Source organism: Monodelphis domestica, chromosome 4 (assembly GCF_027887165.1).
Source record: "Monodelphis domestica isolate mMonDom1 chromosome 4, mMonDom1.pri, whole genome shotgun sequence".
Taxonomy (NCBI): domain Eukaryota; kingdom Metazoa; phylum Chordata; class Mammalia; order Didelphimorphia; family Didelphidae; genus Monodelphis; species Monodelphis domestica.
In genome coordinates this window covers 208,143,227-208,158,155 of record NC_077230.1, presented here as the reverse complement: position 1 = coordinate 208,158,155, position 14,929 = coordinate 208,143,227, and the positions used below count along the sequence as shown (strand labels likewise).

General features: G+C 38.0%; 1 protein-coding gene across 2 annotated transcripts in view; it reads right to left on the bottom strand.

The window, feature by feature from the left end:
* The window catches only part of MFSD6 (major facilitator superfamily domain containing 6), a 90,334-nt gene continuing 75,405 nt past the window's right edge, over positions 1–14,929 (bottom strand). Inside the window, exons 4-8 of one of the 2 annotated variants that reach the window (XM_007494525.3) lie at positions 10,107–10,268; positions 7,349–7,447; positions 4,555–4,835; positions 2,248–2,266; positions 1–2,033 (exon numbers count right to left, since the gene is read on the bottom strand). In XM_007494525.3, the coding sequence (XP_007494587.2) occupies positions 2,023–2,033; positions 2,248–2,266; positions 4,555–4,835; positions 7,349–7,447; positions 10,107–10,268 (572 nt within the window). In that variant the 3' untranslated portion in view covers positions 1–2,022. The remainder of the gene's footprint in view (positions 2,034–2,247; positions 2,267–4,554; positions 4,836–7,348; positions 7,448–10,106; positions 10,269–14,929) is intronic. The other variant, XM_001378714.5, reaches the window with a different exon arrangement.

Sequence of the window (14,929 nt, the reverse complement as noted above, 5' to 3'; positions counted from 1 at the left end):
TTTTAAAAATGTGCATTTATTTTTATTTTTCCAACATGTCAATGGTGCATTTCCAAGAACAGCAGGCGTTTCAAAGGAATAAATCAGACGTGTAAACACAGAATACAGTATAAGCTATAGACTTCCTACAGTGTGACAATCCACATACTGTACATTCAGAGGTGAGGTTCAGCCCATCACCTATTTCTTCATTTCCATAATTATATAAACATAATAAATAGATCTGATTTTAAAGGTCACTTAAAATGAGTCATGATCATTTACAGTACAGTACGTTTTTCAAGTGCAAAAATAACTAGTGGCTAGTTCTATTTCTCGCAGTTATTTTACTTTTAATGCTGTGTTTCACTGTGAAGCCAGACATTCAAGGGCAGACTCCCCCTCCTCCCCTGCAGTCCTAGCCAGGAGGTTATGGGGGACCCCAGACTTAACAGTTACACCAGACACCTGGAGGGTGGAATTTTTAAGTCTATTCATCCTCTCTGTCTACACTCCTTTGCTGAACCCAGAGCTGACTTGTCTGTGAGAAAGTCCCAACATAAATGTGGCTGATTTTTAGTTACAGCAGTGTCTTGGTCTTCCACCTCCTCCTCCTCCATGGTATGGGGATTCATGTATTCATCCAGCTAGGGTTCTGGCAGCAGAAGTGGTAATGTCTGAACACACAAATCCCCGTACCTGAACCTTCCAGTGTCTGACTAAGTCTAGGTTGTAAAAATATACTGTGACTTTGTTTCCCTAGTTTGGGGAAAATGTCATTTTCATTTCCTTCCTTTTTGCTCCTTATTCCTTATTTTCTTTCCCCACCAAAAGGAGCAGGGAAGGAATCCATAAGCACCCCCAAAACCATCATATAATAATTTCTTATTAATTCTACCTTATCCCAGGCACTTAATTTTCTACTGTCGTTTATAAATAGCCTCCACAGGTCTGCTTAATTAAAGAAACCCTCAGAAAATTGGATGAATTTTTTGAAATTTCATCAATTAATTAGGGCCTTTGTAAACAGTAAGAAAGGCTAGTTTAAGTTATAAACCTATCTAGTTACTCTTGGCTAATAAGCTACAGCATACTGAATTGGTTTATTTAAAATAATCCCATATTTTTGGTCTTTCTTAAAGCCCATTTCCAAAAAAAAAATGCTTTTTAAAGCTCAATTTAGCTCATAGCAGCCAAAGGCAGCTTTACATCTCAAAAATTCAATCATAACTTTATCCACCATCCACCTAGAAAAATAGATTAGCTTAAGATATTCAGTGTCTGGTGAGATGTTTTTGTTTTCTTTTTTACAAAAGAATATATGTGTTTTTAATTTTTATCTGGTTCCTCTTTTAGTATTTGACATCATTTCCCATCATGATGTTTCTCCTCAAGAGAAAAATAATTGTGTTCTGTCCTATTCCAATTTTTTTTTCAGAAACAATGAAACAAAATTGAAATAATTGATCAAAGAAGTGGGTAAATTATAACAGCAAACAACTTGAAACACTTTCTCTCCTTTTAACATTGCTGCTGGTTTCAACTCTTCTCGACTTGGCCAAGAAATCTTGTGATATAACCATACTTGAGCAAAGGAGCTGAGAGTTCTCTCTGTAATTTGTTTTGTTTTCCACCATAATCTCCCAAAGAGATTAAATTTCCTTGCAAATATGTACTGTAGCTAATATGCATTTTCATGTTAATGATTTTAAACACTTAAAAGCATGTGTTGCATTGTATTATAATCTTTAAGATGAACAGAGTCCTGGGTTCTGGACCCCAGAGTTTCTTCCATGTGATGTGTAAAATGAGTGGGCTTTGTCTCAGTGTGTGCTAGGAGCGGGTTGAGGGTGACTCTCCTGAGGAAGGTGATCTACAACAGAGGGAGCAGCTGGATGAGGAGGACTATCCTTGGGAGAGTGGTCAGGAACAGGGAAAGCAGCGTTGGTCTGGGATTCAGATGTTGGTCCATCTCCTGACAGCTCAGAGTTAGTCACACTTGGGGAATGCCTCGAGGTACGGGGTGGTGAAATTTCCCGATGCTCACTGGTCCCCTGAGAGAAGAGAAAACAGCACATTGGAGAAAAGGAAAATGGCGCACGTAGAGAGGGTGGCTGCCCGACATCTCACGAACTGATGGCAAGTATATTCAGGTGTCCCCGGGAACCATGGTTGTCGGAGGCTTTTTAAGGGGCTATGTGAAATGGGTAGCAGCCCTATGATGGTGGGTGTTTGTAAGTACTGAAGAAATAAGGTAAAATGTCTTACCTTTTAATTCTTTTCCTATCTGCCGAGAAGCCGCATGAAAAACATAAACACTATAAGTAGACTTATTCTTGTATACAGACCAGGCTGTTTGTTATTAATGAAATGCCTGATATATTGGAATATATTATATAAACATGGACTACTGGAGTTGGAGGGAAACTAGGATGTTATCTACTCTACCCACCCCCCAACTGCTACTCCCTTTTTATAGATAAAGAAACGGAGGTCAAAAGAAATGGAAGTGACTTGCCCAAAACCACAGTTAGCTAGTCATTTCTAATCTCTGACATCAGGGACAAAAATATGTTTCTGATATTTCAAATTTGTCCTCTGGATTTCAGAGTACACATTTTATTTTATTTTTTAATTTGATCATATATATGTATATATTTATTTAAAAACCCTTACCTTCAGTCTTAGAATCAATACTGTGCATTGGTTATAAGGCAGAAGAGTGGTAAGGACTAGGCAATGGTGGTTAGGTGCCTTGCCCAGGTCAGACAGCTAGGAAGTGTCTGAGGTCACATTTGAACCCAGGACCTCCCATCTCTAGACCTGGCTCTGATATCTGGGATTCATCCTAGTTTCCCTCCAACTCCAGTAGTCCATGTTTATATAATATATTCCAATATATCAGGACCACTGACCACTGAGCTACCCAGCTGCCCCCTTGATCATATATTTTTTAAAAATCTTTCTTACTTTCTGTCTTAGTAACAGAAGAGCAAGGAAAGGCTTAGCAAACAGGGTTAAGTGCCTTGCCCAGGGTCACTCGCAGGGTAGGAAGTATCTGAGGTCACACTTGAACCCAGGTCCTCCTGACTGCAACCCTGGCACTCCATCCATTTCACTCTTTGCTGCCTGCTAGAGTACATATTTTATAAGAAAAGTTCAAATTGGAAAATGGGCGCACCCATTGGCAGAAATTTCCCACAAAAGGCTAAATTTGTTCTTATGAGCCATGGGACAAACTGCCTTCTGATTCACTGCCTCTAGTTTCCAAAGGGCAGGTTCAGGATCAAGAAAGGAAAATGTTCCAAGGATCATAATTCAATGGGGCTACAATTTTAGGAATATGGTATAATGGTCTATTAAAACGAATTAAGGTTCTGTGGCTGAAAGCCCTGGTTAATCGAAAGAGCTAATAGCTTGAAGCAATGTCAGTTCATTTTCCCAGGCTCATAGAGAGATGAAAACATGATCCCAACTTAATGAAAAGATTGACTTTTTTTTTAAAGGAAAAAATAATATTCTTGTGCTTTACCTTCCTGGTGCATGTGAAGCAGTAAGTATCAAAGTTTGGGGGGAATGAAAAGAATATTATAAAGAAATGGGAAAAGCATAAGTGAAAATTAAAAATCATAACAATGCATTAAGAGGATTTCACAAATCTCCTGCAAGGTGAAATGGCCCCTTTCCCTCTTCATTTCTCTTTCTCTTCCTTCTCCAAAGTCTTTCCCTTTGCCTTCTCCAAATATCCTCCGAAATCACTCTGGAAGTTGGTGGAGGATTAGGGGACTTACAAGGAAGAAAGTTAAAGGGGGAGTTATTGCCATAGAACAGAGAGACTGAGAACTCTTTCAGCAATTGCCGGACTATAAAGTTTTCTTTTCATTTATCTACAAATCAAGATTCAGAGATGGCTATACAATCATCAAAAGTGCTCTGCCAGGATGACTTATCTTCACTTGGGAAGAATCACAGTTCCAGGGTCAAGGAAAACTCATCATCTGGGCTGCTTTGATTCTTTCCTGTCTTTTGTAGTTTCCAGCAAAGCAACACTTACACCAACCAAAACAGATGAGTTACCTTGAGCAAGATCCATACATGGGTTCATTGTATTGTATACTTTGAGGGGGTCCATAAAAATCTATACCATTCTTGCAATGGAAGCATTGGAATAAAACACAGAGCTATTTGATATTTATTCAAGTTATTTTTTTTTAAATGAGAAGACTTAGTCTAGGGGATAAAAGGGCAACCCTAGAATCAGGATGATCAGAGTTTGAGTTTCGCTTTTTTTTTTTTTAACTAGCTGTTTGACCATGGCCAAGTCAAGGAACCTTCTCTGTAGTCTAGGAAACTCTCAAAGACCATAAGTTACAGAGCTGCTAATCTGCATTGGTGGATGGAATTCCCATAACAGGAATTCCCCATAGTGATGAAATTCTAAATCCATGTCACTTCATTCCATGCCATGTCTACCTACCCACTCTTGCCAAAATGAAAGAAGATGGCATAGAACTAAGTATCAAAGTTAATGTTAAAAAGAGAAAGACCACATTTCTAGAATAGGAAATACTTTACCTGTAAGGGCTGAATCTCAGAAGCCCGGCTACTTCTGGTCAGTTGCATCATCTCTTTAATTTGATAAAGCGCATACACAAAAGTAACCCAAGGAGAAGAGCTGACTCCCCATGCAGGCTTGTTCACATCTTCCTGTTCCTCCTGGTGTTTGGTTTTCTTGGGAGGAAGTCTGGGTTCAAGACGAGGCATGATATCTTCTGTCTGCTGCTGAACCAAGTCAATGGTTGCTATGGGGACAGGACTAGAAGGGACAGGAATCCTTTCTGCCAACATTGTCTTATCTGAAATGAAAGTGATATGAAAATAGCTCTGTAGAGTTTTCTTTATAGTACCAGTCAGGCCAACAAGCCTTAAGGAAGCACCTACTATGTGCCAGGCATTGTACTAAACACTGCAGATACAAAGAAAGTGGGGGGAAGTCCCTGTTCTCAAAGGGCTCATAAACTAATGGAGGAGACACAATACCAAAAGTATATATGAACAAGACATGAAAACATGAACTAGAGATAATCAAGAGAGGAAAAGCAACATCCCCTGAATGAGATTGGGAAAGGCTTCTTGTAGAAGGTGAGACTTTCTCTGGGACCTGAAAGAAGGCAGAAGGGGAAGAATGAGGAAGGAAAGAATTAGTGTAATTTATATAAATACATTATCCTCCAACTCCCAGGTTAATGGGACCCATTTATGGAGCATGCATTGTTGAGGTTGCAAATTGGAGCTTTTCTTCTTTTTTTTTTCCTATAGAAACTATGAATATAGAGAAGCCTGATCTCCATTTAACTTAACTTCAAGAAGACATCTGAAAGGCAGTTTCAGGGAAGGCTATTGTGTTCCCAAGTCACTTTTGTGAGACTGATGCTCTGAATTAGTTAACTTGATACATGGGAGGGTAAGGCAAGGAAAAATCTTCATTAACCTGAACCAAGGCTATAAGGGGACCAGGTGATCCAAGTCAGGCCAGTGGGAAAAAAAGGGGGTTTTGTCTCTCTTGCTGAATTAAACTCTGTTAAACTCAGCCCCTAGGGTTTCAGTAACATTTTGGATTCCCTGAACACAAACACTTCAGTACATCTGATAAGGAAGGCTGAGAAAACGTGGCCAAAAAGAAGTGGGCTCAGTCCTAGGACCTAGGAAACAGGCTTCACACCAGGGCCTGGCTCACATTTTATAAGATGGCAATAAAATCAATAAAAAGCATGACACACTTTAACCAGGCCTCAATATTGCTTTATAGCAGCTCCATTTTTTTTTACACTTTTATTGCAAACCAGGTCCCAGGACAGGGTTGTGTCTCAGAACCAAAAGTTCATAACTTTTATTATTTTTAATTAAAAATGTATTTGTTTATATATTTTTAAAGGTTTGTAACTTTTAAAAACAAGGTTGAAAGTCATTATATACTGTAGTAGGAAACGGTCTAGACAGAGGGTCAGCTAGATGGCACAGTAGATAGAATATCTGAGTTTAAATATGATTCAGACACTAGTAGGAAAAGTCTGGGTGGGTCACTTAATCCTGTTTGCCTCAGTTTCCTCTTCTATAAAATGAGCTGGAGAAGGAAATAGTAAACCATGCCACTATCTTTGCCAAGAAAATCCCCAGCAGGGTCACAAAGAGTCAAACATGGTCAAAACAACTGAATAACAACAACTAGAAGTCAGAAGACCTGGTTTTAGAGATCTGGTTCAATCATTTCTTAGCTGTGCAAATCTGGAAAAAATATTTGACCCCATTTGAGCCCTCATTTCATCCCTATCTGTAAAATGAGTATAACAGGAGACCAGAGTTCAAATCTCATTTCTGCGACTAACTCTCAGGATGACCTTGATGAAGTCATTTAACTTCTAGGCCTTGGTTTTCTCAACTGTAAAATGAAATTATGTCTAAGGATCCCCCTACCAGTTCTAACATTCTTTGATTCTGATAAATTCCTTATCAACCTCACAGGATTAAGATGACATCATCATAAAAACACTTTGTAAATTACAAAGTGTCAAATGAATGATGCTTAAAGCTTTATTTTATTTTTTTCAATAAATAAAAATTCATTTTTCTCCCTCCCACCACCTTCATTGGTTAGGAGTGAGGAAACCTCTGATAACAAAATATGCATAGTCAAACTAAACAAATTCCCCAACTGGTCATGCTCAAAAAGTAAATGTCTCATTCTGCACCCTGAGTCCAAAAAGCCCTTTCTGTCAGGAGGTGGGTAGCATTCTTTGTCTTTGTTGTTGTTTAGTCATTTCAGCTGTATATCGTCACACTTTGTTACCCCATTTGGGGTTTTCTTGGCAAAGACACTGCTTGCCATTTCCTTCTCTAGCTTTTTTATAGAAGAGGAAACTGAGGCAAACAGGGTTAAGTGATTTGCCTAGAGTCAAACAGCTAGTAAGTGAGGCCAGATTTGAACCCAGGAAAAATGAGTCTTCCTGACTCCCGACCCCACACTCTCTCTACAGTGCTACCTCATTGCCCAATCCTACCCAAATCCAAAACAAAAATATTCTTTTCAATAGTCACTTCAAATTTAAACAAAACTCTGAGTCTAACATCAGTTGATTAGTTGATCTCCAAAGTCCTTTCTAGCTCCAACATGCTTTGGCTCAAAGAGCATGGTCTAGTGGATCTCTAATAATCTAAGAAAATGTCAACGCATCATTAAAGATGTGTCACTGGATCTGGGAGGAATCAGAGATGTAGATCTAGGTGCTGTATTCGCCTGTCTGGATTTCTAGGAGCTGGTCATTCCCAAGATCCAAGCATTGAGGAGGGACAACAAGGATAGAATACCTACCTTCTTCCTCATCTGGGACTGCAAGCCACTGTATGAGGGCAAAGAGCAAGAGGATCACTAGGCAGGCCATCCCAATCCCTCTGAAAGTTGCAGCAGCACCTGCAAAAATCAGCCAACAAGACTCTTTGAAAGAAGCACCTAGAGCAAGGATGGCTGCATCTTCTAATATCTTGTATCCAGCAATCATACAGAGAACAACAAACTCAAAGAGGAAAATGCTTCAGCATGAGAGTGTGGAAAAAGGATCCAAGGAGTTAGGGTCCTAAATTCTGGGTGTAACATAGCGCTGCGTGATTTGGGGCATGCCACTTCCCCTCTACTGGAATGAGTTTCCTTATTTGTAAAATGAGTCATGTAAGATGATTTCTATGATTCTCTTTATCTATAAAGGGAGCTCCTCTGACAGATCCTCAAGGGGTCCTTCTCTATTATCTAGGTGAGATGACAAGGAATAGGCTCACAGATGATGGTTCTGAGATATTCTCGGTTCCATGAACAGAGGTGAAATGGAAGGTGAATGGAAGGTGAAACTTCCATTAAATAAACTAACAATCAAGATTTTCATTCCACTGCGGCTCATAGGAGAAGTTCACAGTAGTTAGAGACATGATTTTGGAGACAAGAAGACCAAAGTTGAAATCCCACTTCAGACATATACCAGGTGAATGGTCCTGGACTAATTATTTAGCTTCTCTGTGTCCCTAGGCACATGCCATTAATTGCAGGACAGTTGCTAATTTGCATTAATAACAAAGGGAGTTTCTTCAAGTGAAGTTCCTTGTCCTGATATACTCAAGTCTGAACAAAATAATATAGCACTTTAAGGCTTGTAAAATGCTTTAGAAATATTAAATTATTTTATTCTCACAACAACCCAGAGAGTAAGTGCTATTATCCTCATTTTACATATAAAGAAACTGAGGCAGGATTAAGTGACTCATCTAGTGTCTGAGGCTAGATTTGAATTCAGGTCTTATTGACACCAGATCCAGTTCTCTATCTATTTTCCCATCTTGCTGCCCCTCTGAAACTATCTAATAATGTAGATCTAACAGTGCCTGGCCACACAAAGTTCTGCCTGACAGGCTGAACTGTCATGACATAGGACTATAGAACCAGCAAGAATTGGGGTTACCTAGGTCTCTTTGATTTAAACTCTAATTAAACTGTAGTATCTTTTTTTCCCCCCTCATATCCTCTGAGCAGTATGTCAGGCCACCTTAACTTAAACCAAAAAAAAACATATTTCTCTGTTCTCTCATCTGCAGGGATATTCTTCTATCAGGAAGATATACAACTTGGCAAGCAGCTTAATATTACATGACTCATTCTTAACATGGTTAGAGAGTGGGCAGCAACTAGGCTGGAAAATTCATATTGAATTATTTTTTGAGTTTTTTTTTTTTTTAGAAATGATTTTTCACTCAAGAAACTATTTTAAAACTGCAAAACAGATTCTCTCCCCAGGCTATACTGGGTTGGGTCTTCTCTTCAGATGTCTAGATCTTTTGTCTTTGTTAAGGATAACAGGATGAAGGGCATATCACTGGGCTGGCTTTTGTAGAAGGCAGTAGGGATACCAGTTCCTTGTTTAACTGTAAACAAGAACTCTCCTGGGTGATGAAATCAGCTAGCCCAAAGCCGCCATTTTGGACAGCACAGTAGTAGGTCTCTTGGCATCTTTAGGATACTCCCATGAGGGAGTTCGGATTTCTGCTTCCACTTCCAGCATGCCCATTTTCCTATCATAGATGTCCAGCAGAGAGACTGGATGATGATGTCAGAAGGAATATATATTTGTTTGTAAGAAAGGAAGTGGCTCTCTTTTCTCATCCAGACTAGCTGCTTAGTTGCTTGTGCTTATGCCTCTTTCTTGGGCCTTCTACTCCACTTGAATTCTGTGGCATCTGTTCAGACTGTGGAGGAAGTCCACTAGCTAGCTAGAAATCTCAAGTGGCTTTTTAAATAATCTAATTTAAAATGTTAATATATACAGCCTCCAGAGAATTTCATTCATCACACTAGTAAAAGATAAACACTCTCCACATCCACAACATTAGCAAAATTCTTTTAAATTATGCAAGCACATGAACAAGTTGTGATATATGACTGTAATGGAATATAATTGTGCTATAGGAAATGATGACCAAGAGGGTTTCAGAAAAACCTGGAAGGATATACACAAACTCATACAAAGTGAAGTGAACAGAACCAGGAGAACATTGTACATAAAAACAGTAATATTGTGCAATGATCAACTGTGAAGGACTTAGCTATTCTCAGCAATTCAATGATTCAAGAAAATTCCTAAGGACTCATGATGAAAAATGCTATCTACTCCCAGAAAAACAATTGAGTCTGAATGCAGATCAAAGCACTTTTTCATTTTATTTTTTTTTTATATGAATCTTCTTCCACAACATGACAAGTATGGAAATATGTTTAGTACAACAGCTCATGTACAATCTTGATCAAATTACTTAATATCTCAGGGAGGGGAGAGAAGAAAATGGGAGAGAATTTGGAACTCAAAATTTCAGAAAATAAATGTTAAAAATTGTTTTTACATGTAACTAGGGAAAATATAATTTTAAAATCATGCTAGCACAAAATATTTCAAAAGGGTATGAAGGCAAGGTTTGTTGCCTGGAATATAAATGGGACTAAAACTCTCTAATAATTCATGAAGTCCTTTTGGAATGTCTCTAAAAAGTAGTAAGCCAGTGGAAAAAGCCAAGGAGAGAAGGTCACTACTTACCAAAGTAATTGACTAAAACTCCACCAATCATAGCTCCACATCCTCTTCCCAAACCCAGATGAAGTCCCTGGAGGATCCCCTGGGCTGAAGTTCTCAATTCTGGAGGCACAGCTGCACTGAGATAGGAAATGCAAGCAGCCCAAATTGCTGCATGGGTCACACCTAGGGTAAGAAAAGAAAATGAAGTGTTGTCAGATTAGGACTCCTGGTTATCCAATCATTAATAGTATACAATGTGCAAGGCATTGAAGTAGGAACTAGAGATAGCAAAGTAAGAATGAAACCATTCTGACTCTTTAGTGTCTTCATAAATTGAGAGTTTTAAAGTCTTCAATAAACTTCTAGGAAGCTGGCTTGATTACTCCATACAAAGAGATTTTCACTCCTTTTCAAGTCTAACCAGTTACATGTATACCTGAATATGTATCACCAACAACATAAAGCTTGTAGCACTTTCCCAAATATTGATGGCTCTCTGAGAGGAAGAGCCATATATGGGAAATATGTGACTTAAAATAAAAAATATTGATACAATTTTAAGGAAAAATGAGCAGCAGCTTTTGCTATCAACCCTCAAAAATGGATTTACAGTATCAGTGCAAAGTAATTATCCTCTGTTGGTCACACTGTACAAACCTAATATCTCTTGGCTGATATAGGTCTAGTCACAGCTCTAATTTTTTTCTTTTGAACCAAACATATACTAAATATACTTCTGCTTTTATATATGTAACTATACTACTGTCAAAGGTTGAAAGTTAGAAACTTACAATTCATTTTTCAGGAAAGTATCAGCCAAATTAGCCGTATCCTCCTTTTATCCCTTCTATCAAAAGCTGATCAAATACCTTAACATTTTTATTTTGTTTCAGGAGTAAAGTTGACATTCTATATATATGCTCCTGATGCCTATTTTTGTAACTTAGCAAAAGGGAGAATAACTTCATTATTCTGGATAAGTAAATGAAGAATAATCGACAAATAAGTATTTTCAATGGTATTCAAATATTGTTCTAAGGGACCACAAAGCTTTAAAAGACAACATAATTAACTTTCCACATCATCTCTGTAGGGAAGGTGAGGAAGTTTTATTAATACCATTTTGCCAGTCCTAATAGGGCAGCAGTAGTGGATAGTACTGGTTCTGAAGTGAGGAAGACTCATCATCCTAAGTTCAGATCTGACCTCAGGCACTTACTGTGTGACCTTTGCCTCAGTTTCCTCATCTATAAAATGAGCCACAGAAGGAAATGGCAAACTACTCCAGTATCTTTGCCAAGAAAACGCCAAATGAAGTTTCAAAGTTGGATGTGACTGAAACAACTAAAAATCACCACCACCAATCTTAATGCTTTCCTAAATCAAATAACTGATGAAATTTCAAAGTCAATATACTGGAAATCAATTTGCAAAAATTAACGTCTTCAGATTACAGTTCTAGGACTAAAAAACCCTTAGAGGTAATTTAAAAATTCAATGCCCTCATTTTACAGATAAGGAACCTGAGTCAAAGAGACGTTAAATATTTTGCCCAAGGTCACAGAGACCTTAAACATCACAGCCAGGATTCCAATTTAAGTCGTGATTCCCAAGTTCAACTCTCCAAATTCAGTTTTCTTTGTGTTATCCCACATTGACATGAGAGTCACGTGAGGCTAAGAACCAGACCAAATGCTTTTGGTTGACTTTGAAAATGTCTCCAAAGAAATCAATTACTTCTAAACCAAAAATATCTAAGATATCTTTTGGCATATTTCATAAATGGAAATCTGTATAGTTTGTCTATTTGATCAATTGCAGACTAGAGGACTATACACAGCATAAAACTGAAAAAAAAAAGTATGGATCTATATAAAAAATAAATTTGAACTTAACATTTTTACTAATTGTCCATTCTCTGCTATCACTGAGAAGTAAAAGATGGCGTAGTCCTTCATAAAGAGCTTATAATCCATAAGGGGGAATGAAACATTTACACAAACAAATAATACAAATTGAAATATGATTCAGTACCTAAGTGTGGTCAAATATAGAAGCCTAAAAGATTCAAAGAGGGGAGGATCAATGCCAATTGGGTGAAGAAGGTTTCTAGGGACAGATTGTACTGGAGCTGGGCCTTGAAGGATGATAAAAGGGTTCAGTTGGTCATCATAGGGGAGAGAGTATGATGTAGGTCTGCAAAATGAATATACAAAGATGAAGTGGACCAGATGATAATGGAGAAGAGTGAATCATTCACTGTGGAAGATCATGAAATGAGGAGAGGAAGCTAGCATGTGGAGGGCCTTAAATGTCAATGCTAGGGAGTTTGCCTTTTCCTCAGCAGGCAATTTTTGGAATTATTGAAGTTTCTTGAGAGTAATAGATTCATACCTGTGTGCAATGATACAGAAGGAGGTGGTTAAGGTGTATACACTATTGGGATAAACCAGGATAAAATAAGGTTCTTGTCTAAAGGTGGAATGTTGGCTACACACAATTTTTCTCACCAAAGATAATAAAGCAAGCTTAAAATTGGTTTCCTTTTAGAAAAATATTGAAACACCAATGTGCATTTCAAGGTCACAAAATTTATCAGCAACTGGAGTCAGAATTTGCTCTTAATGGATAACTGATATTAAATGGCCATTAGCAAAGATTGTCTGCTATAGATTTCCAGTGCTTAATGATCATATTACAGTCCTGGTTAGGTAAGTGAGAACTCTATCACTTGAAAGGAATTCTGATGTGGTAACCTTGGATGCAGCGGGTGAACTATTTCTCTTCCCAGATTGTGATTTATAAGTATAGATAATACAAAGTGAAAGGAGAAAGACTAAAGCTTTTGAAAAGAAAAATGGCCAATTATGCAGTAAGTTATTTTTCTCCAGTAGTGAGTGGAGCTGGTTGTCTATTTAAAGAGAGATCTTGCACAGCATCTAGAATCCTTTTTATGCTGTAGATATTGAGAAGATACATTGATTTTTCAAAAAGGTGGCTAAGTGGATTGAGAGATAGGCTTACAAATGGAAGGTCCTGGGTTCAAATTTAACCTAAGACACTTCCTAGCTGTTTAGCCAGATACTTAACCCCTATTGCCTAGCCCTTATTGCTCTTTTTCCTTGAAGTTGATAAACAGAAGGTAAGGGTTTGGTTTTTTTTTTTAAGTAATGTCTTATTAAAAAGTTGACATTGAACATATGATCCACTAAATGTGCTTAGAAACTATTTAACAAAGTAACTATTAACAAACTAATATCAAAAGTAGGCAGCAAGAAATAGGTGTGGTTATTTAGAGAGTCTGGTCTTGAGATCAGGAAGAAATAAGTTCAGGTTTCATCTCTAATATATACTAATTGTGTGACCTAAGGCAAATTATAGTCTCAGTGCCCCATGTGCTTCTCTAAGATTATTAGTCTCAGAGCAGTTGTCATTTGCATTGACAGAGGAAATAGCTTTACCCAGAGTTCTCCTATGCCAATTAAATGACAGTTTTGGTCTAAAAAGAATCAACAGAAAGTGTCATAATTTGTAGTCAATCCCTAAATCCTCATTAGGATTCTTTCTTCATACATTTTCATTCACCTTTTTTCTCAAATAGTCATAATTGAGTCATACCTTAACTAATATGGTCTGTCTTTAATCCTATCAATTAACGTCTCCTTCAGTAGTTGGCCCCTACAATCATTTCCCCTCTGTAATCTTCAACCTCTATTTATTACTTCCTTCCCTGCTGCTTACAACCATGCCCAAGTCTCATTCTAAAAAAGCTCTCACGTGAACCTGCCATCCCCTGGTATTCTCCTATAAAACTAAAAAAAAAAAAGTTTCTATTCTTTTTGCCTCCACTTCTCACATTCCTCAATCCTTTGCAATACAGCTTCTAACCTCATCATTCAATTTAAACATTTTCTCTCTCCCTCCTTCTCTCTCTCTCTCTCTCTCTCTCTCTCTCATCACCAATGAATTCTTAATTATCAAATCTGGATGCCTTTTCACAATTCTTATGTTTCTTGACTACTCTGCATCATTTGACACTGATGACCACCCTCTTTTCCTGGACACTCTTGTCCTCTCTGAGTTTTCATGGAACTATTCCCCTAGTATTCCTCCTGCCAGACCGAACACTTCATCTGTTTCCTTTGCTAGGTTGTCATCCATCTCAGGTACTCTGTGGGTATAACCCACAGCTCTTAGTGCCCTTTTTTTTACTCTCAGCATCTCTCTCTGGGTGACCTCATCAGCTTTCACAGGCTTCACTGACATCTTTATGTAAATGACTTGAGATACAACTATACCTCTTCAGCACCAATTCTATATCATCAACTGTTTAATTACAAACTGGATGACCCATAGGCATCTCAACATGCCCATAACAGAACTAATTATTTTCCCCCCAAAGCCCACTCCTCTTCTGAACCTTTCCTCTTTCTGTAGTGAGAATCCACCATCCTTTCACTTGCCCAGGTTTGCAACTTTAGAGCCATTCTCAATTCCCCACTCTTCCTCATCCCCAATAGCCAATCAGGTGCTAACTCTTGTTGATTTTTATCACTACAATTTATATCATATTCATCCCCTTCACAAGGCCACCATCTATTCAGGCCCCCTTCACCTATTGCTATTCTTTGATGCTTTGCATACAGTATGCATTTAGAGAAATGCTTTCTTTTTCATTCATTCAAAACCATAAGGCCAAAATAAATGACTCTGTGAAGGAATAGGAAAGTAGTAAGAGCAATGAACCTACAGATTCTAGTCCTAGTTCAGTTCTCTCACTAACTCAGTGGATTATAGTAGACAAGTAATTTCCTTTCTTTGACTCAGTTTTCTCATTTGTAAAG